Genomic DNA, 23618 nt, shown 5'->3' on the forward strand with positions numbered 1-23618 from the left:
GGTCAAGGGCTCGGGCACGGGCTCAGGGCACCCCGCGCTCGCCGGTGACGGGGTTGGGCTGAGCGCGGTGGTCAAACTTTCTGGCGCACTGAGGGGACCCGCCTCGAGATGTTTTGCCTTCCTCCGCGCCTTCCTTCCGATCGGACGCTCTCCCTCCCCCCCGCCGGAGGCCGTGAAAACAAAGGCCCCCGACGATGCCCGCGCACCTACTGCTCCGGCACGCGGACGCAACTAGGGGGAGGGGTGGCGGCAGTGCCAGCCTTGGCAGCCCTCGGTGGTTTGGCGGCCTTGGAGGCGGGGCAGTTCTTGCGAACGTGCCCCACCTCCCTACAGGCATGGCACCGCACGCCGTCCGACGTCCAGAAGACGCGGTAGGCAGTCCCCTCGTGCACCACATTAAAATTGCCCTCTGTCGTCTCCTCCCGCGCCAGCCGGACAAAAAGCTGGCGGCGGAAGGAGAACACATGGCGCAGGCTGTTCTCCCTGAGGCCGAGCGGTATGGGGTTGATCCCTGACCTTACCTCCCCCAGTTGGTGCAGGCGAGGGAGGAGGAGCTCAGCGGGAACAAAGGGCGGGACGTTTGAAATGATGACCATCTGCGCGGTGGCCTCGAGAGGATCCACCGGCAGGAACGTCCCGCCCACCGTGAGCCCCTTTTCGAGGGCCAGGGACACCGCCCGCTCCGACCCCAGGAAGAATACAGCCTTCCCAGACATCTTGGAGGCTGCGACAATGGCCGAGGGGCCGACTACCCCAGCCATCGCCCGCACGCACTCCTCGATGCTCATTGTGGGGTGAGTGTAGCTCTTGACCCCATTTTTCTTAGTAATTAGTCTGAACGGTGGCAGGGCAGCAGGAGGCGCAGGAAGTGCCGTGGATGCAGACACCGCCTGCGCATAAGTCTTAGCTGGCCCTGCCACCGGCGTGAATGGATTCACCGTCACGGGGTCCCTTTAAGGGCTACACCCACCCCAGAGTCACAGGCCTTAATGGTCTTTAATTGGCCTCATTTGAATTTATGAGCAGAGGAGCTCTCAATGAGGCACACCTCTCCCCTAGTTGACAATTGGGGAGGGGCCTTGCTCCCTCTGCTCAGTTGTCTTAATAGTTTTTCCAATTAAGGAGGAAAGGAGCTCTGAGAGAGAGAGGGGAGAGACAGAGAGAGTGACAGAGAGAGAGAGTGGGGGGTGGGAAAGAGGGAAGCTGTGAGGGCAGGTCTCCCCTCACAGCGATGGGTGGGTGTTTTTCTGGGGCGCACTCCCTAGATGATGGAAAACAAAGCAAGGCACAGTCTTATGGGATGGTCTTCGGGTGGGAGGAGAAGATGTCTTCACCTGGGACAGCTGGAGCCACCCAGGCACACACTCCCAATGATGTTTAATAGGGTGATTAGTAAATCTTCAGCCAGGTAGCTGCAGCTATCCCAGGCTAGGCAATGGGGGAGGGGTGCTTCAGTGGTGTGTGGGGCCTAGCTGTAAGCAAGACCCCCACACACACTTCCACACACACACACACCCCCAGCGATGTTCCGGGCCTCGAAGAAAATCTTCTTTTCTCCCCCCACCAATAAAACAATGTCTTTCGGGGAATGCACCAACACCCACCTGTCGAATGTTGTAGAGTCTCCCTCCTTCCACACAGGTTGTTGCTCTTTTCCCCCTCTCTCCAACTCTTTGTAGAAGTAAATAAAGTTGTTGAATTTTTCAGCTCTCCTCCTCTCCCTCTGGATGTTGAGTTGTAGTAAGCCAGCCCCCTCCTCCTCTTCCTGGGCTGGTCTCAGGGCTCACTCCAGGCCTTCCAGGCAGGAGCAAAGCAGGGAGTTCCTTCTCTCACTGCAGCTCAGCTCCAACTGAATAGGCCACGCCTCCAAAGCTCCACCATTGGTCCACAGATCCCTGAAAGTAGCAGGCCAGGTGGATAAGGTGGTCAAAAAGGCATACGGAATGCTTGCCTTTATTGGCCGAGGCATAGAATATAAGAGCAGGGAGGTTATGCTTAAATTGTGTAATACTTTGGTTAGGCCACAGCTGGAGTACTGCGTGCAGTTCTAGTCACCGTATTATAGGAAGGACGTGATTGCACTAGAGAGGGTGCAGAGGGGATTTACTAGGATGCTGCCTGGAATGGAGAATCTTAGTTATGAGGACAGATTGGATAGGCTGGGTTTGTTCTCATTGGAACAGAGGAGGTTGAGAGGAGACCTCATCGAGGTGTACAAAATATTGGGGGGTCTGGACACAGTGGATAGTAAGGATATATTTCCATTGGTGGAGGGGTATAGTACAAGGGGGCATAGTTTTAAGGTGGTTGGTGGAAGGTTTAGAGGGGATTTGAGGGGGGGCTTCTTTACGCAGAGGGTTGTGGGGATCTGGAACTCGCTGCCTGGAAGAGTGGTGGTTGCAGAAACCCTTTTAAGAGATGGTTGGATGGGCATTTAAAGTGCAGTAACCTGCAGGGTTACGGACCTAGAGCTGGTAATCGGGATTAGACTGGATGATCTTTTGTTGGACGGCGCAGATATAAATTTTCCCAGATTTTTTCTCCCTAAATTGGCCTGGGTTTTTATCTGGTTTTTGCTTCTCCCAGGAGATCACATGGCTCCGGTTGGGGTGGAGTGTAGAATGTTTCAGTATAAGGGTTGTCGCAGTTGTGTGAGGTGGACTGGTTGGGCTGGGTGCTCTTTGCCTTTTCGTCATTGTTCATAGGTTTATATGTAACCTTTAGGGCTGCTGACCGAGGGCCGTGCAGCTCTTTGTCGGCCGGCACGGACACGATGGGCCGGAATGGCCTCCTTCTGCGCTGTAAATTTCTATGTTTCTGTGTTTCTATGGAAGGAGCAGGGGAGTGGGACTGATTGGAGAGCTCTTTCAAAGAGCTGGCACAGGCACGATGGGCCGAATGGCCTCCTCCTGTGCTGTAGGATTCTATTCTGTACAGAAAGGGGTATGATTTCTTTGATTCTCTATCCTCAGCTGAAGTTTGTTAACCTTGAATCTGTGTCCTCCATCTTTGTGCTCACAGTCCAAATCAAATAGGCTGCTTCCATCAACAGTCAGTATTGGTATCATTTGCCTGTAATTCTTACTGGGACAAAGGCTGGGACCAAGGTGGATTAAACAAGTGAATGTTGACTGTTGTGTAGCTCGCTGAGAATGGCTCATGAAGATGAATTTATCGAGACTACACTCCGAGCTTACAGCCTCAGCAATGTGCAGTGGAGAATTGGATGTGGAGGTGAAAGATTTTAGCTGCTTGAATACCAGGAGTGATGCAACTTCCTCACCCAAACCTTCAACTCACGCTGCTATTGAGTTACACTCCGCACTGGGAGTGGAGTCCCCTCAACATTACCCCATAGCCACAGTCAGTGATAATGAACAGTGAACATATTGATAATGTTGTGTATTTTCCCTCCCAGGTCGAACAATTTCTACCTGGCCATGACCCTGTTCATGCTCTTCTTATGCATGTTACCAACTGTCTTCGCTATCGCGAGATACAGGCCATCTCCGAGTTGTGGGCCTTTTAGGTAACGTACTTTAATACCAGGTCATTTATGAAAAGAATTGTACGTGTCTGAGGTGCTGCCTTACTCTGATTTACTGAGGTACAATAACATACCATCAGAGCAATGTTAATTCAGATTTTGCTCTTTTTTCAACAGTGGTCAGGATAAAATTTATGACATTGTGTCTGAGACGATAGTGAATGATTTCCCCGTCTGGTTCAACACTGTGATGAGTTACGTCACCAGCCCTGTGGTAGCTCTACCAGCCCTGCTATTGCTCTTGTAAGTACAACCACCACTGGGTGTGACGATTTTATCCTGCTGTATGTGTACCTCTTTCAGAAACCATCAACTTCACAGTCTTTATTGTTCTCTCTACCACACATACAACAGGAGTGAATTTAAATTAAAAGGGAACAGGGAAGGATCAGCAGAATCAGTCCAGGTTTAGAGCATCTTTTGTGACATAACATTTGTTAATTCTACTACTTGATCGTTCAGTATTAGACAGAAAGAAATAAAGTCTTGCATTTATATAGCACCTTTCATGACCTCAGAACATCCCAAAGTGCTTTACAGCCAATGAAGTGCTTTTGATCTGTAGTCACTGTTGTAATGCAGAATATGCGGCAGCCAATTTGTGCACAGCAAGCTCCCACAAACAACAATGAAATAAATGATCAGATTTTCTGCTTTAGGTGATGATTGAGGGATAAATATTAGCCAAGACGACAGGGAAAACTCCCCTGCTCTTCTACAAAATACATAAGAACATAAGAACATAAGAATTAGGAACAGGAGTAGGCCATCCAGCCCCTCGAGCCTGCTCCACCATTCAATAAGATCATGGCTGATCTGGCCGTGGACTCAGCTCCACTTACCCGCCCTCTCCCCGTAACCCCTAATTCCCTTATTGGTTAAAAATCTATCTATCTGTGACTTGAATACATTCAATGAGCTAGCCTCAACTGCTTCCTTGGGCAGAGAATTCCACAGATTCACAACCCTCTGGGAGAAGAAATTCCTTCTCAACTCGGTTTTAAATTGGCTCCCCCGTATTTTGAGGCTGTGCCCCCCAGTTCTAGCCTCCCCTACCAGTGGAAACAACCTCTCTGCCTCTATCTTGTCTATCCCTTTCATGATTTTAAATGTTTCTATAAGATCACCCCTCATCCTTCTGAACTCCAACGAGTAAAGACCCAGTCTACTCAATCTATCATCATAAGGTAACCCCCTCATCTCCGGAGTCAGCCTAGTGAATCGTCTCTGTACCCCCTCCAAAGCCAGTATATCCTTCCTTAAGTAAGGTGACCAAAACTGCACGCAGTACTCCAGGTGTGGCCTTACCAATACCCTATACAGTTGCAGCAGGACCTCCCTGCTCTTGTACTCCATCCCTCTCGCAATGAAGGCCAACATTCCATTTGCCTTCCTGATTACCTGCTGCACCTGCAAACTATTTTTTTTTGGGATTCATGCACAAGGACCTGGCGGAGCTGACCGGTGCCCTCGCCCGGCTCTCGAGGGGAAAATCCCCGGGGCTGGACGGGCTGACCGTGGAGTTCCACAGGGCGTTCTGGGACGTCCTGGGGAGCGACTACGCGCGGGTCCTGGGGGAAAGTCTGGCGACCGGGGAGATGCCCCTCTCTTGGCGCAGGGCAGTCATCGTCCTGCTGCCTAAGAAGGGCGATCTCCGCCTCCTTAAGAACTGGCGCCCGGTCTCCCTCCTCAGCACGGACTACAAAATCTTCGCCAGGGCGATGTCTGCTCGCCTTGGTGCCGTGCTGGACCACATGATCCACCCCGACCAGTCCTACACGGTCCCGGGCCGGACAATCCACGACAACATCCATCTGGTCCGGGACCTCATCCATTGCTCCCAGGAGGCTGGTCTGTCGGTCGCCTTCCTATCCCTCGACCAAGAGAAGGCGTTCGACAGGGTGGATCACGACTATCTGCTCGGAACTCTGCGCGCTTTCGGGTTCGGGACGCATTTCGTCGCCCGGATCCGACTTTTGTACGCCGCCGCGGAGTGTCTGATTAAGGTTAACGGGTCCTTGACGGCGCCCCTTCGCTTTAGGAGAGGGGTGCGCCAGGGATGCCCCATGTCCGGCCAGTTATACGCCGTTTGCGTGGAGCCTTTCCTGCGCCTCTTGCGGACGAGGTTGACGGGACTGGCTCTGCAAGGGCCGGGCGTGGAGGTCGTCCTCTCGGCTTACGCCGATGACGTGCTCCTCGCGGTAGAGGATCCCGCTGACCTGCGGAGGATGCGTGAGTGCCAGGAGATTTACTCGGCCGCGTCCTCCGCCAGGATCAACTGGGAGAAATGTTCCGGACTCCTGGTGGGTCAGTGGCGGGTGGACTCCCTGCCGGAGGAGCTCAGGCCTTTTGCCTGGAGCACGACCCATCTCCTCTATCTGGGAGTCTACCTTAGCCCCGACGAGGAAGCCTGGCCGGCGAACTGGCAGGAGCTGGAGGCCAAGGTCGCCGCTCGCCTAGGGCGCTGGACAGGACTGCTCCGAGTGCTGTCCTACAGGGGTCGAGCGCTAGTCATAAACCAGCTGGTGGCCGCAATGCTGTGGTACCGGCTGGTCACTTTGACCCCTCCCCCTGCGTTTGTCGCCAAGATACAGAAGAAGCTGGTGGACTTCTTCTGGAACAACAGGAAGCACTGGGTCTCTGTCGCGGTCTTGAGTCTCCCGCTTGAGGAGGGCGGTCAGTCGTTGGTGTGCGTCAGCGCCCAGCTCGCGACTTTCCGTCTTCAGACCCTGCAGAGATACCTTTACGTCGAGCCCCCTCCTAGGTGGTGTGCTCTGGCGAGGTATTTCTTCCGCCAGCAGCTCGACCTCAATTATGACACGCAGCTCCTGTTTGTGAACTTGGGGGGTGCCAGGACCGCCCTCCGGGAGCTGCCTGTCTTTTACAGGGAACTCATCAGGGTCTGGAACAAAGTCTCCACCAAGCGCAGCTCTCCGCCGGCTGGAGTGGCGGCCGTCCTGCAGGAGCCGCTGCTCGGGAATCCGTACCTCCACGGCCGAGGCTTCATGTGGCGGTCGGAAGAGAGGGCTGTGGCTGGTGAGGTGACCAGGGTCAGGGACCTGCTCGATGGCGGAGGAGCGGGCTGGATGGCGCCAGTCACGCTGGCGCGGCGCCTAAATTCTGCCAACGTCCGCCGCGCGGCCGATGCCATCGAGTCGCTAAAAACAGCTCTGGGCCCTGACTCCGTTAGGTGTATCGAGGAGGCTCAAGCACGTGGGGAGATCCCGTCCGAACTGACCCCCGTCCGGACGGAATTCCTCATCGGCGCCAAACCCCGGAACCTCCCTCGGGGGCCGGCGCCTCACAACTTGAGCCGCCTCGGGGAAATCCCCTCCGTGCCTTTCAGTTCCGCGCGGAGGGGTTTCCTGTACGGGCTGCTCCTGCACACCCTCAACTTTGCCATCCTCGCCGGCCGTCCGGACACGCCATGGCGCACCATCTTGCCGTCCGGAGGAGGCGGGGGTCCCCGATGGAGGGCACTCTACGCAGGGGTCCTCCCACTATTCATCGGGGACTTGGCCTGGAGGGTGGTGCACGGAGCAGTGCCGTGCAACAAATTTTTAAGCCGGTTCACGGACTCCCAGGCCGCCTGCAATTTCTGCGGTCTGGAGGAGTCCGTGTTCCATGTTTTTATTGAGTGCACAAGGTTGCAGCCCCTGTTCCATTATTTGAAGGGGCTGCTCCTGAAATTCTGGCTGCACTTCAGTCCCACTCTCCTGATCTTTGGGCACCCTGTGCGGAGGGGAGCGGGTAGGTCCGAAGGCCTCCTCGTAGGACTGCTCCTGGGCACGGCCAAGGGTGCCATCAGCCGGTCCAGGCAGCGGGCGGTCGAGGGGGTCGTTCAACCTGACTGCCTGCCTCTCTTCCGCTCTTACATCCGGTCCAGGGTGTCCTTGGAGATGGAGCACGCGGTGTCCACCGGTACGCTCGCGGCCTTCCGCGAGAGGTGGGCACCGGAGGGACTGGAGTGCATCATCACGCCCGGCAACCAAATTTTAATTTGATTTTACGTTTTAAAGTTAATTTGTTTTAATTGCCGGTGCTTTTAGTGTCCCCTTCCCTTTTATAGGGGGCACTGGGGAAAAATTGTGATTTTAGTGCCCAAAAAAAAAAAAACAAAAAAAAAGAAAAAACAAAAAAAAAAAAAAAAAAACACAAAAAAGGGGGAAAAAAAAATGGGCCTTGTAAATGTCTGGAGTGTCACCCAGGTCGGGTGGCACCGTTTAATGTTTTATGTTTTGCAGGTGAACTCCCAAAAGAGTTTCATGCACAAGGACTCCCAGGTCCCTCTGCCTCTCAGCATGTTGTAATTTCTCCCCATTCAAATAATATTCCCTTTTACTGTTTTTTTTCCCAAGTTGGATGACCTCACACTTTCCGACATTGTATTCCATCTGCCAAACCTTCGCCCATTCGCTTAACCTATCCAAATCTCTTTGCAGCCTCTCGATGTCCTCTACACAACCCGCTTTCCCACTAATCTTAGTGTCATCTGCAAATTTTGTTGCACTACACGCTGTCCCCTCTTCCAGGTCATCTATGTATATTGTAAACAGTTGTTGTCCCAGCACCGATCCCTGTGGCACACCACTAACCACCGATTTCCAACCCGAAAAGGACCCATTTATCCCGACTCTCTGCTTTCTGTTCGCCAGCCAATTCTCTATTCATGCTAATACATTTCCTCTGACTCCGCGTACCTCTATCTTCTGCAGTAACCTTTTGTGTGGCCCTTATCGAATGCCTTTTGGAAATCTAAATACACCACATCCATCGGTACACCTCTATCCACCATGCTCATTATATCCTCAAAGAATTCCAGTAAATTAGTTAAACATGATTTCCCCTTCATGAATCCATGCTGCGTCTGCTTGATTGCACTATTCCTATCTAGATGTCCCGCTATTTCTTCCTTAATGATAGTTTCAAGCATTTTCCCCACTACAGATGTTAAACTAACCAGCCTATAGTTACCTGCCTTTTGTCTGCCCCCTTTTTTAAACAGAGGCGTTACATTAGCTGCTCTCCAATCCGCTGGTACCTCCCCAGAGTCCAGAGAATTTTGGTAGATTATAACGAATGCATCTGCTATAACTTCTGCCATCTCTTTTAATATTCTGGGATGCATTTCATCAGGACCAGGGGACTTGTCTACCTTGAGTCCCATTAGCCTGTCCGGCACTACCTGATAGTGATTGTCTCAAGGTCCTCCCTTCCCACATTCCCGTGACCAGCAATCTTTGGCATGGTTTTAGTGTCTTCCACTGTGAAGACCGAAGCAAAATAATTGTTTGAGGTCTCAGCCATTTCCACATTTCCCATTATTAAATCTCCCTTCTCATCTTCTAAGGGACCAACATTTACTTTAGTCACTCTTTTCCGTTTTATATATCTGTAAAAGCTTTTACTATCTGTTTTTATGTTTTGCGCAAGTTTACCTTCGAAATCTATCTTTCCTTTCTGTATTGCTTTTTTAGTCATTCTTTGCTGTTGTTTAAAATTTTCCCAATCCTCTAGTTTCCCACTAACCTTGGTCACCTTATACGCATTGGTCTTTGATTTGATACTCTCCGTTATTTCCTTGGTTATCCACGGCTGGTTATCCCTTCTCTTACTGCCCTTCTTTTTCACTGGAATATATTTTTGTTGCACACTATGAAAGAGCTCCTTAAAAGTCCTCCACTGTTCCTCAATTGTGCCACCGTTTAGTCTGTGTTTCCAGTCTACTTTAGCCAACTCTGCCCTCATCCCACTGTAGTCCTCTTTGTTTAAGCATAGTACGCTCGTTTCTGACACAACTTCCTCACCCTCAATCTGTATTACAAATTCAACCATACTGTGATCACTCATTCCGAGAGGATCTTTTACTCGGAGATCGTTTATTTTTCCTGTCTCATTACACAGGACCAGATCTAAGATAGCTTGCTCCCTTGTAGGTTCTGTTACATACTGTTCTAAGAAACAATCCCGTATGCATTTTATGAATTCCTCCTCCAGGCTACCCTGTGCGATTTGAGTTGACCAATCGATATGTAGGTTAAAATCCCCCATGACTACTGCCGTTCCTTTTTCACATGCCTCCATTATTCCCTTGATTATTGCCTGCCCCACCATGAAGTTATTATTTGGGGGCCTATAAACTACGCGCTTACTATCTCTAATCTCCACCCACAATGATTCAACATTTTGTTCATTAGAGCCAATATCGTCTCTCACAACTGCCCTGATATCATCCTTTATTAACAGAGCTACCCCACCTCCTTTCCCTTCTTGTCTATCTTTCCGAATCGTCAGATACCCCTGTATGTTTAATTCCCAGTCTTGGCCACCCTGCAACCATGTTTCTGTAATGGCCACCAAATCATACCCATTTGCAATGATTTGTGCCGTCAACTCATTTACTTTATTTCGAATGCTGCGTGCATTGAGGTAGAGTGTTTTAATCCTAGTTTTTAAACCATGATTTTTAGTTTTGACCCCACCTGCAGCCCTTTTATATTCAATGGCCCTTTTTGTTTTTTGCCTTGGGCTTCTCTGCCCTCCACTTTTACTCATCTCCTTTCTGTCTTTTACTTTTGTCTCCTTTTTGTTTCCCTCTGTCTCCCTGCATTGGTTCCCATCCCCCTGCCATATTAGTTTAACTCCTCCCCAACAGCACCAGCAAACACTCCCCCTAGGACATTGGTTCTGGTCCTGCCCAGGTGCAGACCGTCCGGTTTGTACTGGTCCCACCTCCCCCAAAACCGGTTCCAATGCCCCAGGAATTTGAATCCCTCCCTGCTGCACCACTGCTCAAGTCACGTATTCACCTGCGCTATCCTGCGATTCCTACTCTGACTAGCATGTGGCACTGGTAGCAATCCCGAGATTACTACTTTTGAGGTCCTACTTTTTAATTTAGCTCCTAGCTCCTTAAATTCGTCTCGTAGGACCTCATCCCTTTTTTTACCTATGTCGTTGGTACCAATGTGCACCACGACAACTGGCTGTTCTCCCTCCCTTTTTAGAATGTCCTGCACCCGCTCCGAGACATCCTTGACCCTTGCACCAGGGAGGCAACATACCATCCTGGAGTCTCGGTTGCAGCTGCAGAAACGCCGATCTATTCCCCTTACAATTGAATCCCCTATCACTATCGCTCTCCCACTCTTTTTCCTGCCCTCCTGTGCAACAGAGCCAGCCACGGTGTCATGAACTTGGCTGCTGCTGCCCTCCCCTGATGAGTCATCCCCCTCAACAGTACTCAAAGCAGTGTATCTGTTTTGCAGGGGGATGACTGCAAGGGACCCCTGCACTACCTTCCTTGCACTGCTCTTCCTGCTGGTCTTCCATTCCCTAGCTGGCTGTGGACCCTTCACCTGCGATAAGACCAACTCGCTACATGTGCTACTCACGTCATTCTCAGCATCGTGGATGCTCCAGAGTGAATCCACCCTCAGCTCCAATTCTACAACGCGGTCCGTCAGGAGCTGGAGGCGGATACACTTCCTGCACACGTAGTCGTCAGGGACACTGGAAGTGTCCCTGAGTTCCCACATGGTACAGGAGGAGCATATCACGTGACCGAGCTCTCCTGCCATGACTTAACCCTTAGATACCCTTAAATTGACAACAACAATGATAACAGGTTACTTACTGATATAAAAAATAAAGAGAAAAGCTACTCACCAATCACCAGCCAATCACTTACCCCCTTGGCTGTGACGTCACCTTTTGATTTCTTTCTACTTCTTTTTTGCCTTCTCTCCCCGCTGCAGCTGCACAGGTACGCCTCTCGCTGCCGCTGGGCCTTTTATAGGCCTCACCAACCACGAACTCCCACCTCTCGGACTGCCATGGGATCTTTTACATCCACCTGAGAGAGCAGACGGGGCCTCGGTTTAACGTCTCATCCAAAAGCGGGCACCTCCGACATAAGAACATAAGAACATAAGAAATAGGAGCAGGAGTAGGCCATTCAGCCCCTCGAGCCTGCACCGCCATTTAATGGCTGATCTGAACTTGGTCTCAGCTCCACTTCCCTACCCGCTCCCCATAACCCTTTATTCCCTTATCACTCAAAAATCTATCTATCTCCTTAAATATATTCAATGACCCAGCCTCCACAGCTCTCTGGGGCAGAGAATTCCACAGATTTACAACCCTCTGAGAGAATAAATACCTCCTCATCTCAGTTTTAAATGAGCGGCCCCTTATTCTGAGACTATGCCCCCTAGTTTTAGTTTCCCCAATGAGTGGAAATATCCTCTCTGCATCCACCTTGTCGAGACCCCTCATTGTCTTATATGTTTCGATAAGATCACCTCTCATCCTTCTGAACTCCAATGAGTACAAGCCCAACCTACTCAACCTATCTTCATACGTCAACCCCCTCACCTCCGGAATCAACCTAGTGAACCTTCTCTGAACAGCCTTCAATGCACGTATATCCTTTCTTAAATACAGAGACCAAAACTGTACGTAGTTCTCCAGGTGTGGCCTTACCAATACCCTGTACAGTTGTAGCAAGACTTCGCTGCTTTTATACTCTATCCCCCTTTCAATAAAGGCCAAGATTCCATTTGCCTTCCTGATTACTTGCTGTACCTACATACTAACTTTTAATGTTTCATGCACAAGGACCCCCAGGTCCCTCTGTACTGCAATACTTTGCAATTTTTCTACATTTTAAATTATAATTTGCTTTTCTATTTTTTCTGCAAAAGTCGATAACCTCACATTTTCCCACATTATACTCCATCTGCGAAATTTTTGCTCACTCACTTAGCCTGTCTATATCTCTTTGCAGATTTTTTGTGTCCTCCTCACAATTTGCTTTCCTACCCATCTTTGTATCATCAGCAAACTTGGCTACATTACACTCAGTCCCTTCATCCAAGTCATTAATATAGATTGTAAATAGTTGAGGACCCAGCACCAATCCCTACGGCACCCCACTAGTTACTGGTTGCCAACCAGAAAATGGCCCATTTATCCCGACTCTCTGTTCTCTGTTAGTTAGACATCCTTTATCCATGCTAATATATTGCCCCCAACCCTGTGAACTTTTATCTTGTGCAATAATCTTTTATGTGGCACCTTATTGAATGCCTTCTGGAAATCCAAATACACCACATCCACTGGTTCCCCCTTATCCACCCTGCTCATTACATCCTCAAAGAATTCCAGCAAATTTGTCAAACATGATTTCCCATTCATAAAACCATGCGGACTCTGCTTGACTGAATTATGCTTTTCCAAATGTCCTGCTACTGCTTCCTTAATAATGGACCCCAGCATTTTCCCAATGACAGATGTTAGACTAACTGGTCTATAGTTTCCTGCTTTCTGTCTGCCTCCTTTTTTAAATAGGAGCGTTACATTTGTGGTTTTCTAATCTGCTGGGACCTCCCAAGAATCCAAGGAATTTTGGTAGATTACAACCAATGCATCCACTATCTCTGCAGCCACTTCTTTTAAGACCCTAGGATGCAAGCCATCAGGTCCAGGGGACTTGTCCACCTTTAGTCCCATTATTTTACCGAGTACTACTTCTTTAGTGATAGTTATTGTTTTTAGTTCTTCCTTCCCTACAGCCCCTTGATTATCCACTATTGGGATGCTTTTAGTGTCTTCTACCGTGAAGACCGACACAAAATATTTGTTCAAAGTCTCTGCCATTTCCCTGTTCCCCATTATTAGTTCCCCAGGGACCAACATTTACTTTAGCCACTCTTTTCCTTTTTATTTACGTGTAGAAACTCCTACTTTCTGTTTTTATATTTCATGTTAGTTTACTTTCATAATCTATCTTCCCCTCGTTATTGTTTTTTTAGTTGTTCTTTGCTGGCGTTTAAAAGTTTCCCAATCCTCTGGCCCCCCACTAATCTTGACCACTTGGTATGCCCTTGTTTTCAGTTTGATACCATCCTTTATTTCCTTAGTTAGCCATGGATGGTTATCCCTTCTCGTACAGTCTCTTCAAGGTAATAAGGGGTTATGGGGAGCGGGCAGGGAAGTGGACCTGAGTCCATGATCAGATCAGCCATGATCGTATTAAATGGCTAAGCAGGCTCGAGGGGCCGTATGGCCTACTCCTGCTCCTATTTATTATGTTCTTATGTTCCTCCTCATTGGAATATATTTTTGTTGAGAGTTATGAAATAGCATCAACCGTCCCACTCTTTAATCTATTTTCTAAGTCCACTCTGCCTTCATACCTTTGTAGTCATCTTTATTTGAGCTTAGGACACTGGTTTGAGATCCAACATTCTCATCCTCCAACTGAATTTGAAATTCAACCATGCTATGATCACTCATTCCTAGAGGATCTTTTACTGGGAGATCATTTATTAATCCTGTTTCATGATGGTGCAGCACTGCATTGGAGTGTTAGCCTAGATTATGGGCTCAGATAACTGGAGGGGGACTTGAACCCACAACCTTCTGATTCAGAGGCAAGCCTGCTACCAGCTTTTTAAATGTACTTTGTGACTTTTTTTAGTACGGAGTTTCACATACAATTGGTACCAGTTAGTGGTGCCTGGGTGATGTCTTGCAGTCATGTGACAGACTGCAGCTTCATAAGTAAACAGGCAATATAAAGAGTTTCCCGTCATGATGTTATTGGAGTTAATTTCCTCGGCGTTTCCTCATTGCAAATGCAACAGAAGCCCCGTTTACCCCCGTAACCATGGTTTCCACCTCATTTCCTGTGAAGTAACAGCAGCGAAGCAGGAGCAGTTAGGAAATTCCGAGCCAGTGTATATAAGGGTTAATTTTCTCAATGCATGCTACCCGTGGGTTGTCTTGCTATCATCCGCCTGTATGAGCAAATTGCAGGCAACCTATCTATAATTCTCCATCGATTATAGATTCTCCCTCTCCATCCACAGTGTCTCAGTGGGTAGCAATCTCACCTCTGAGTCAGAAGACTGTGGGTTCAAGTCCCTATTCCAAGGATTTCAACTCAGACTACAGGCTGACAGTGCAGTTCCGAGGGAGTGCTGCACTGTTGGAGATGCCTTCTTTCGGATGAAGCATTAAACAAAGTTCACGTTTGCCCTCTCAGGTGGATGTAAGAGATCCCAGAGCACTATTTCTAACCAGAGCAAAATGAGTTATCCACGGTGTCCTGGCCAATATTTACCCCTCAACCAACATCACTAACACAGATTATCTCGCCATTTTGTTGTTGTTTGTGGGAGCTTGCTGTGCCCAAATTGGCTGCAGTATTTCCTACTTTACAACAGTGACTACACTTCAAAAGTACTTCATTTGCTGAAAATGCTTTAGGACGTCCTGAGGTCATGACAGGTGCTAAATAAATGCAAGTCTTCTTTCTTTCCTATTTGATGGATAATCCTGGGAAGTGCGATTGCAGGTGCCTGATAGGCTCGCCCTATGCTCCTCATGGCCAAGGCACTCCCAATACTCCCCATGGCCAAGACATGTCCAATACTCCCCATGGCCAAACTCAACCAATACTCCCCATGGCCAAGACATGCCAAATACTCCCCATGGCCAAGACATGCCCAATACGCCCCATGGCCAAGACTCAACCAATACTCCCCATGGCCAAGACATGCCCAATACTCCCAATGGCCAAGACATGCCCAATACTCCCCATGGCCAAGACATGCCCAATACTCCCGATGGCCAAGACTCAACCAATACTCCCCATGGCCAAGAATCAACCAATACTCCCCAAGGCCAAGACACACAATAATCCCCATGGCCAAAACTCGCCCAATACTCTCCATGGCCAAGACACACCCAATACTCCCCATTGCCAAGACATGCCCAATACTCCCCATTACTAAGGCATGCCCAATACTCCCCATGACCAAGGCACGCTCAATATTTCCCATGACCAAAACATGCCCAATACGCCCCATGACTAAAGCATGCTCAATACTACACATGACCAAGACACTCCCAATACTCCCTATGACCAAGACACTCCCAATACTCCCCATGCGCAAGGCTTGGTAAAATACACTGTAACTGCATGACAACCTAGCAACGAGCTAAATCCTACATATCACACTGATGTAAATTAATACAACTTTGGGACATAGAAAGGCATGATGTATATATTCCTGTTTTCTCCTTCTAGTATGCTGATATATTATCTCCAGTCAATTGCACGCTCGCTGAAGTTTACCAATAACCAGCTCAGAATGCAGCTCCAAGCTGTACGTATATTATATTTGACCGTTGAAACCTTTAGCATGCTCGCTCACATGTAAATCTCCTTAGAACAGAGAAGTAATGTAAATATTTGGGTCCTTTCTATCTGCAGGAAAGAACAGAGGATAAAAAGAAAGTACTCCAGATGGCAGTAGGTAGGAGAGTTTCTTATTTCATATCTAACAAATCCCTGATTATATTACTTCAAGCACTATCAGTATTGGTATGCAAATGTTAGAGCTCTCAGAGAGTTGCTAAGGAGCCTGCACGCTCTCAGGAGAGACGACGTTCCAGGTATCTCCCTGATTGTTGAGGGAAATAGAAGGAAATAGAGCCCCCTCACAGGAAAAATATGGGAGAAGACCGGGAGCAGTGTTGACGTGAATGTGTAAGGGGTGATTCCACAATCTCGTGCTCTCAACCAGAAACCTCACTCGTAGGGAACGTTGTGTGGAGAATCGGCGCGACAGCGTACTGACCTTATCTCTGACCCTTGCTTCTCACTGGGAGTCTCTGATCATCCCGAGCTGCCAATCAAAAGAGCAATAAAATGAATGATTTCCTCCCAGTTTTCTCCCCTCCGCTGGGGTACCAGCAGCCCTCCGCCACCTCACCCTTCGAATGTTAGCCTGGACCCTGACCCTGAACATCGCCTTTGATGAGGTTCCCCTGCCCGCAAAAGCTGCCCAGCTGCATTATCGATAGAACATAAGAACAGAAGAAATAGAAGCAGGAATAGGCCATTTCCAGTGAGTGATATTTCGACTCATAGGGGAAACTAAAACTAGGGGACATACGGCTAGATTTTACACTTTTGTCCATGTCGCCGTAAAGTGTCACCGTCCTTAGCAACGACATGGAAATGCTCAATTCCCGTGATTCAGGAGGTCAAGGGTCATCATGACACGGGCAGAAGACGAGACAGAGAGAGCGGGAGCTGAGAGGGTCTGAAAGTGTGGCTTGGTGTGGCGTGCATGCTTTGGGAGGAAGGAGGGAGACTTTAGAGCTTCACAGCAAGTAGGGAAACAAAAATTTGCCCGAATTTGGCCTATAATGGAGGGAGAGGAGGAGGCATCACAGCATGCTGTGGAGACTGATGCTGGCGAGAGCAGTGAGGTGGGAGAGAAGCACATTGGAGGGCGCAAAAGAGCGAGGAGGTTCTCGGACGAGGCAAATGCCTCCCTTCTTAGGAAGTCGAGTCACACTGGGGTGATTTGACACAGGGAGGACACGGGAAACACACCCCAAAGGCCGACCAGAGGATATGGACCGAGATAGCAGAGGTGGTTTCGTCGGCGACCAACGAGGTTCATGAGGGTAACCAATGCCATAAACAATGGAACGACCTTGTGGGATCCGCAACAGTAAGTATTACATTGATTTACATGTACTTATGTATTTATATAATTTGATTTATAACAATGCGGTGCTAATTTATCTTTAATAATTGATTCCAACATTTTCCCCACTACTGATGTCAGGCTAACCGGTCTATAATTACCCGTTTTCTCTCTACCTCCTTTTTAAAAAAACTGGTGTTACATTAGTTACCCTCCACTCCATAGGAACTGATCCAGAGTCGATGGACTGTTGGAAAATGATCACCAATGCATCCACTATTTCTAGGGCCACTTTCTTAAGTACTCTGGGATGCAGATTATCATGCTCCGGGGATTTATCGGCCTTCAATCCCATCAATTTCCCTAACACAATTTCCTACCAATAAGGATATCATTCAGTTCCTCCTTCTCACTAGACCCTCGGTCCCCTAGTACTTCCGGAAGGTTATTTGTGTCTTCCTTCGTGAAGACAGAACCAAAGTATTTGTTCAACTAGTCTGCCATTTCGTTGTTTCCCATTATATATTCACCTGAATCTGACTGCAAGGGACCTACGTTTGTCTTCATTAATCTTTTTCTCTTCACATATCTATAGAAGCTTTTGCAGGCAGTTTTTATGTTCCCGGCAAGTTTCCTCTCATACTTTATTTTCCCTCTCCTAATTAAACCCTTTGTCCTTCTGTGCTGAATTCTAAATTTCTCCCAGTCCTCAGGTTTGCTGCTTTTTCTGCCCAATTTACATGCCTCTTCCTTGGATTTAACACTATCCTTAATTTTCCTTGTTAACCACGGTTGAGCTACCTTCCCCAGTTTATTTTTACTCCAGACAAGGATGTACAATTGTTGAAGTTCATCCATGTGATCTTTAAATGTTTGCCATTGCCTATCCACCATCAACCCTTTAAGTATCATTTGCCAGTTTATTCTAGCCAATTCACGTCTCATACCATCGAATTTACCTTTCCTTAAGATCAAGAATCTAGTCTCTGAATTAACTGTGTCATTCTCCATCTTAATAAGGAATTCTACCATATTATGGTCACTCTTCCCCAAGGGGCCTCGCACAACAAGATTGCTAATTAGTCATTTCTCATTACACATCACCCAGTCTCGGATGGCCAGCCCTCGAGTTGGTTCCTCAATATATTGGTCCAGAAAACCATCCCTAATACACTCAAGGAAATCCTCCTCCATCGTATTGCTACCATTTTGGTTAGCCCAATCTATATGTAGATTAAAGTCGGCCATGATAACTGCTGTACCTTTATTGCACGCACCCCTAATTTCCTGTTTGATGCCCTCCCCAACATCACTACTGCTGTTTTGAGGTCTGTACACAACTCCCACTAGCGTTTTCTGCCCTTTGGTATTCCGCAGCTCCACCCATACAGATTCCACATCATCCAAGCTAATGTCCTTCCTTACTATTGTGTTAATTTCCTCTTTAACCAGCAACGCTACCCCACCTCCTTTTCCTTTCTGTCTATCCTTCCTGAATACCCTTGGATGTTGCGTTCCCAGCTTTGATCACCCTGGAGCCATGTCTCCGTGATGCCAATGATATCATGCTCATTAATTGCTGCCTGTGCAGTTAATTCGTCCACCTTATTACGAATACTCCTCGCATTGAGGCACAGAGCCTTTAGGCTTGTCTTTTTAACTCACTTTGCCGTTTTAGAATTTTTCTGCAATGTGGTCCTTTTTGATTTTTGCCTTGGGTTTCTCTGCCCTCCACTTTTACTTTTCTTCTTTCTATCTTTTGCTTCTGCCCCTATTTTACTGCCCACTGTCTCCCTGCATAGGTTCCCATACCCCTGCCATATTAGTTTAACCCCTCCCCAACAGCACTAGCAAACACTCCCCCGAGGACATTGGTTCCGGTCCTGCCCACGTTTACACCATTGCGTGATGTAAAGTCAATAGATGCCACACCCACTCATATCCGAACAATCATATATGATAGATGATTTCTAAAATTGTCCTAGAAATAATGCTTGCCGAATGAAAATCATTGCAATGCAAATGTGTTGATGGTCATGAAATGTGATGTCTGTGATGATTTTGATAGCGGTGGTGCTTTTGTCGTGCATATGCTGTGTGCAGCACTGGACTCACCTTGTGACCCTAGCACCCCCTTCTCCTCTAATAACCTCATTTGTGTTTTGCAGCTCAGCCAGCAGCGCGGCCCCAGGCAAGACCACAGAGGCCAGAAGGTGGGGGCGCGGGGCCCGACTCTCCAGACGATCCTACACCTGGTGCTGAGGAACTCCAATTTTTGTCCGTCAATCCGCTGGGTCTGTTCTCTACGGTTGAGAGCGCGGACTTTGAGGAACCTGCATCGCCACGCTCCAGAAGCCATTCCATCCCAAGGCCATCTAGTGGTCCTCTGGTCATTCCCGTCTCCACTCTGGAGGTACTGGCCCCAAGCACCTCACCACAGGGCACCCCATTTGTCCCCAGGATGGCGCCGACTCCGCGAAGGTTTCATGGACACGGCAGGTTTGGTCCACAAGCGCCACATGAGAGCAGAGAGATGGTACAGTTGTCCAGGAGGACTGTAGACATTAGTGACCAGCTCATCGAAGCATTGGGGGGCATATCCCATATCCCGACAACTGGCCACCATGACCGAGTACATTCCATGCATGGCAGAGTCCCTGGATGTGATAGCCAGGAACACTGCTGGCACAGGCCTCCCAGTGGTCCAGGAGTGCGGCATTTCACCCCTAGGTTCTGTACCACCACTGCGAACGACAGATGAGATGCAGGACCAAGATCCTGCTTCTAGATCCGAGAATGTTGCACCCTCAGCACCCCCCGCTCCCGTACCTATGCAACCACCGCCTCTGCCTTCATCCCCTCCAATGAGGCACCGCCTGAGGAGCGCCTCGGCCAGATGGTGTGGAGCGAGGAGGGGAAGGAGTAGAGATGGGGAGAAGAAGGGGAGAGGGGAAGGAAGTGAAGTGCATGTCCGCAGGTGATGGCTGTGTTATATCTCCATCTGCGTGTATGCAATTTGTTGCAATGTATGGGGGGAGGGGACCACCCTCCTGCTTTGCCTTTGTATTCTGTGTTGCTGGACATGTTGAACATTTGATTGATGTCAATGGTGGAAAAAGTGGGGTGTGGGCGGGGGTTGGATGTTTTTACCTGTGATACTTATGATTTCAGACCAATGTTGGTATAGAAGTTTTTTTGTTGAACATTGTCTCAGAAAGCTGGACCGTTACACACTGGTGATTCCTTAACATGAAAGGGTTAAATAAAACTTAACATCAATCAACATAAACTTTAACTGGCATCAAGGTGATGGGCACCATTGATGTCTGAGCTGCTCACACACAGTAGTGTGTCAGCATTGTCACTCACAGCAACGTTCTTTCAGGCAAATCGTTCAGATATCAGCTCCTCATGTAAGAATCTTGTAGCTATGTAGCCACGACGGGTCCTTTCCTGCGGTCTGGAGGGGGTCGTGGGCATGGTTGCATCGCCAGCCTGATTGTCTGGCCTTAGGTCAGTGTCCAGCTCCTCGTTCTCCCCTTCCTCTCTCTCCTGAGGGGGACCATCAGTCCCTTCTGGCAATTCTTGTCCCCTCCTGATAGCCAGGTTGTGCAGCATGGAGCACACGGCCATGAATTTACCCACTTGCTCAGGTTTGTCTTGTAGCTCCCCTCCTGAGTAGTCCAGACATCTAAAGCGCTGCTTAAGCACAGTTATTGTTTTGTGGACCAGATTGCGTGTGTCTCTGTGGCTCCGGTTGTATCGCTTCTCGGCCTCGGTGTGGGTGTAATGCAGGGGGGTCATCAGCCAGGTGGCTAGGCCATATCGATTATCACCAAGCATCCAGCATTGTCCTTGTGGCTGACTCTTAAAGATGTCAGAGACAGCGCTCTCACGCAGGATGTGAGCCTCATCGAAGGTGCCCGGACATTTGGCATTCACCACCATTATGATCTGGTTGTGGTCGACAACTAGTTGGACCTTCAGGGAGTGAAATTCTTTTCTGTTACGAAAAAGCTCTGGGTCCTGAGAAGATGACCGCATGGTGATGTGAGTGCACTGTACAGCTCCCTGCACCCTGGGGAACTTAGCAATGCGGTACAATGCTCCAGCCCTCTCAGTCTGAGCCTCCGTGGTCATGGGGAAGCTGATAAAGTCCATCCTTCATGCGTACAGGGTCTCCGTGACCTGTCTAATGCAGCGATGGGTTGCATGGTGAGATAGAGGGAAAATCTCGATCGCGGAGGCTCGAAAGGAACCGGATGCATAGAAAGACAGTGCCGTGGTGACCTTGACCTCGATCGACACTGATGTCCTGATGGCAGGCTGCATATGTGGCCTGATGAGCTCACATATTTCACTGATCACCACCTTGTGGAAACACAGTCTCCGCAGGCAGGTGTGCTCGGACACATCGAGGTAAGATCTCTTTTCCCTGTACGTGCTGGGTGTGTATAGTCTGGCCCTCCTCCTCATTCTTGCATGTCATTAATTGGGGACATAATGATGTGCATCATACATTGAGCCATCTGCACTCTGCAGCATCTACATATTAATCAATGCAGGCTGAGAAATGGCTGGCCCCATTGCAATGAAAGTAGAATAGCGATTGATCAGAAGCAATAATTACCTCACTAAAATACACCTAGAGTCCGTGATCGGATCAGCCATGATCTTATTAAATGGCGGAGCAGGCTCGAGGGGCCAAATGGCTTACTCCTGCTCCTATTTCTTATGTTCTTATTTGGCCACTCAAGCCTGCTCTGCCATTCATAAAATCACGGCTGATTTGATCATTGACTCAGCTCCACTTCCCTGCTTGCTCCCCATGACCCTTTATTCCCTTATCGTTCAAAAATATAAGATAGGCCCAGCCTCAGTTTTGCATTTCTGTCATGTCTTTCACGACCTCAAGATGTCCCAAAGCACTTTACAATCAATGAAATACTTGTGAAGTGCAGTCACTGTTATAATGTTGAAACACAGCAACCAATTTGCGAGATAAATATTGTTTGAGGGATGAATATTGGTCAGGACATTGGGAAAAACTCCCCAGCTCTTTAAATAGTGCCATGGGATCTTTTACATCCACCTGAGAGAGCAGACGGGGCCTCGGTTAAACGTTTCAACCGAAAGACGGCATCTCTGACAGTGCAGCGCTCCCTCAGTACTGCACTGGAGTGTCAGCCTGGATTGTATCAGGAGTGGGACTTAAACACACAACCTTCTAGACTCAGAGGTGAGAGTGCTTGCAACTGAGAACTGAGTCGCTGCAGTTGGCAGAAACTGAACTGTAACAAAGGGGGATATTTGACAGGAATTCTTCCTGTAATGATATAAATCTTACATCAAAATAAACACTCAAGCTGGTGTGGCAATGGCTGCTTTTCCTTGTTTGCAGTTATTTGCATTGTAATTGGGCTGATTGGTTCTCCATTATCACATGACCTGATTGCTGATTGGTCTCCTTGGAGGATCAACCACATCCAGAAGTCTCTCTGGAATGTGTAATTGGAACCGCCCAGCCCAAGTTCGGAGTGACTTTGCAAAGTGTAATTGAAGCCATTCTGACTTCAAAACTCCCCTGCAAGCAGTCACAGAGAGGATAGAGCTCCACAAACCCAGCAAAAGCCCCCCAAATCCCTGACCCCAGCCCAAGTTCATTCCCACCAGCCCAAGTTCATCTCCCCCAGCCCAAGTTCATCCCCACCAGCCCAAGTTCCTTATCTCCCCCAGCCCAAGTTCATCCCCACCAACCCAAGTTCATTCCCCCCAGCCCAAGTTCATCCCCACCAGCCCAAGTTCATCCCCCCAGCCCAAGTTCATTCCCCCCAGCCCACGTTCATTGTCCCCCCCCTCCCCAGCCCAAGTTTGCACCACCACCCCAGCCCAAGTTCCTGACCTTACCCCTTCCCTCCCCCGCCATAGATGAGGCATTGTGTGTGGGTCACGGATTGTTAACAGGTTTATTGGATATGAAGTGAATAGCGACAGTGTCGTGACTTCCGGATTTAATCCATTCCAACATTATCCCTTGTACAGGGTGGATAAAGGAGAACCAGTGGATGTGGTTCATTTGGCCTTCCTGAAGGCATTTGACAAGGTGCCACATAAAAGGTTACTACACAAGATAAAAGTTCACATGGTTGTGGGTATCATATTAGCATGGATAGAGGATTAGCTAACGAACAGAAAACAGAGAGTAGGGATAAATGGTTCATTCTCTGGTTGGCAATCAGTAACCAGTGGGGTGCAGCAAGGATCAGTGCTGGGGCTCCAACTATTTACAATCTATATTAATGACTTGGAGGAAGGGACTGAGTGTAACATAGCCAAATTTGCTGATGTTACAAAGATGGGAGGAAAAGCAATGTGTGAGGAGGACACAAAAAATCTGCAAAAGGACATTTACAGGCTAAGTGAGTGGGCAAAAATTTGGCAGATGAAGTATAATATTGGAAAGTGTGAGGTCATGCACTTTGGCAGAAAAAAAATCAAAGAGCAAGTTATTATTTAAATGAAGTGAAGGTGAAAAATGGGAAGGCCTCTTTTCCCACGAG

General features: G+C 48.6%; 1 protein-coding gene across 1 annotated transcript in view; it reads left to right on the top strand.

Moving 5' to 3' along the window:
- The window catches only part of LOC139228166 (transmembrane channel-like protein 3), a 96380-nt gene that overhangs the window by 66149 nt on the left and 6613 nt on the right, over positions 1–23618 (top strand). The window contains exons 17-20 of the mRNA XM_070859353.1: positions 3419–3529; positions 3665–3790; positions 15645–15723; positions 15831–15873. Of these exons, the coding sequence (XP_070715454.1) occupies positions 3419–3529; positions 3665–3790; positions 15645–15723; positions 15831–15873 (359 nt within the window). The remainder of the gene's footprint in view (positions 1–3418; positions 3530–3664; positions 3791–15644; positions 15724–15830; positions 15874–23618) is intronic.

The sequence above is a fragment of the Pristiophorus japonicus genome, chromosome 17 (assembly GCF_044704955.1).
Source record: "Pristiophorus japonicus isolate sPriJap1 chromosome 17, sPriJap1.hap1, whole genome shotgun sequence".
NCBI classification, from domain to species: Eukaryota; Metazoa; Chordata; class Chondrichthyes; family Pristiophoridae; genus Pristiophorus; species Pristiophorus japonicus.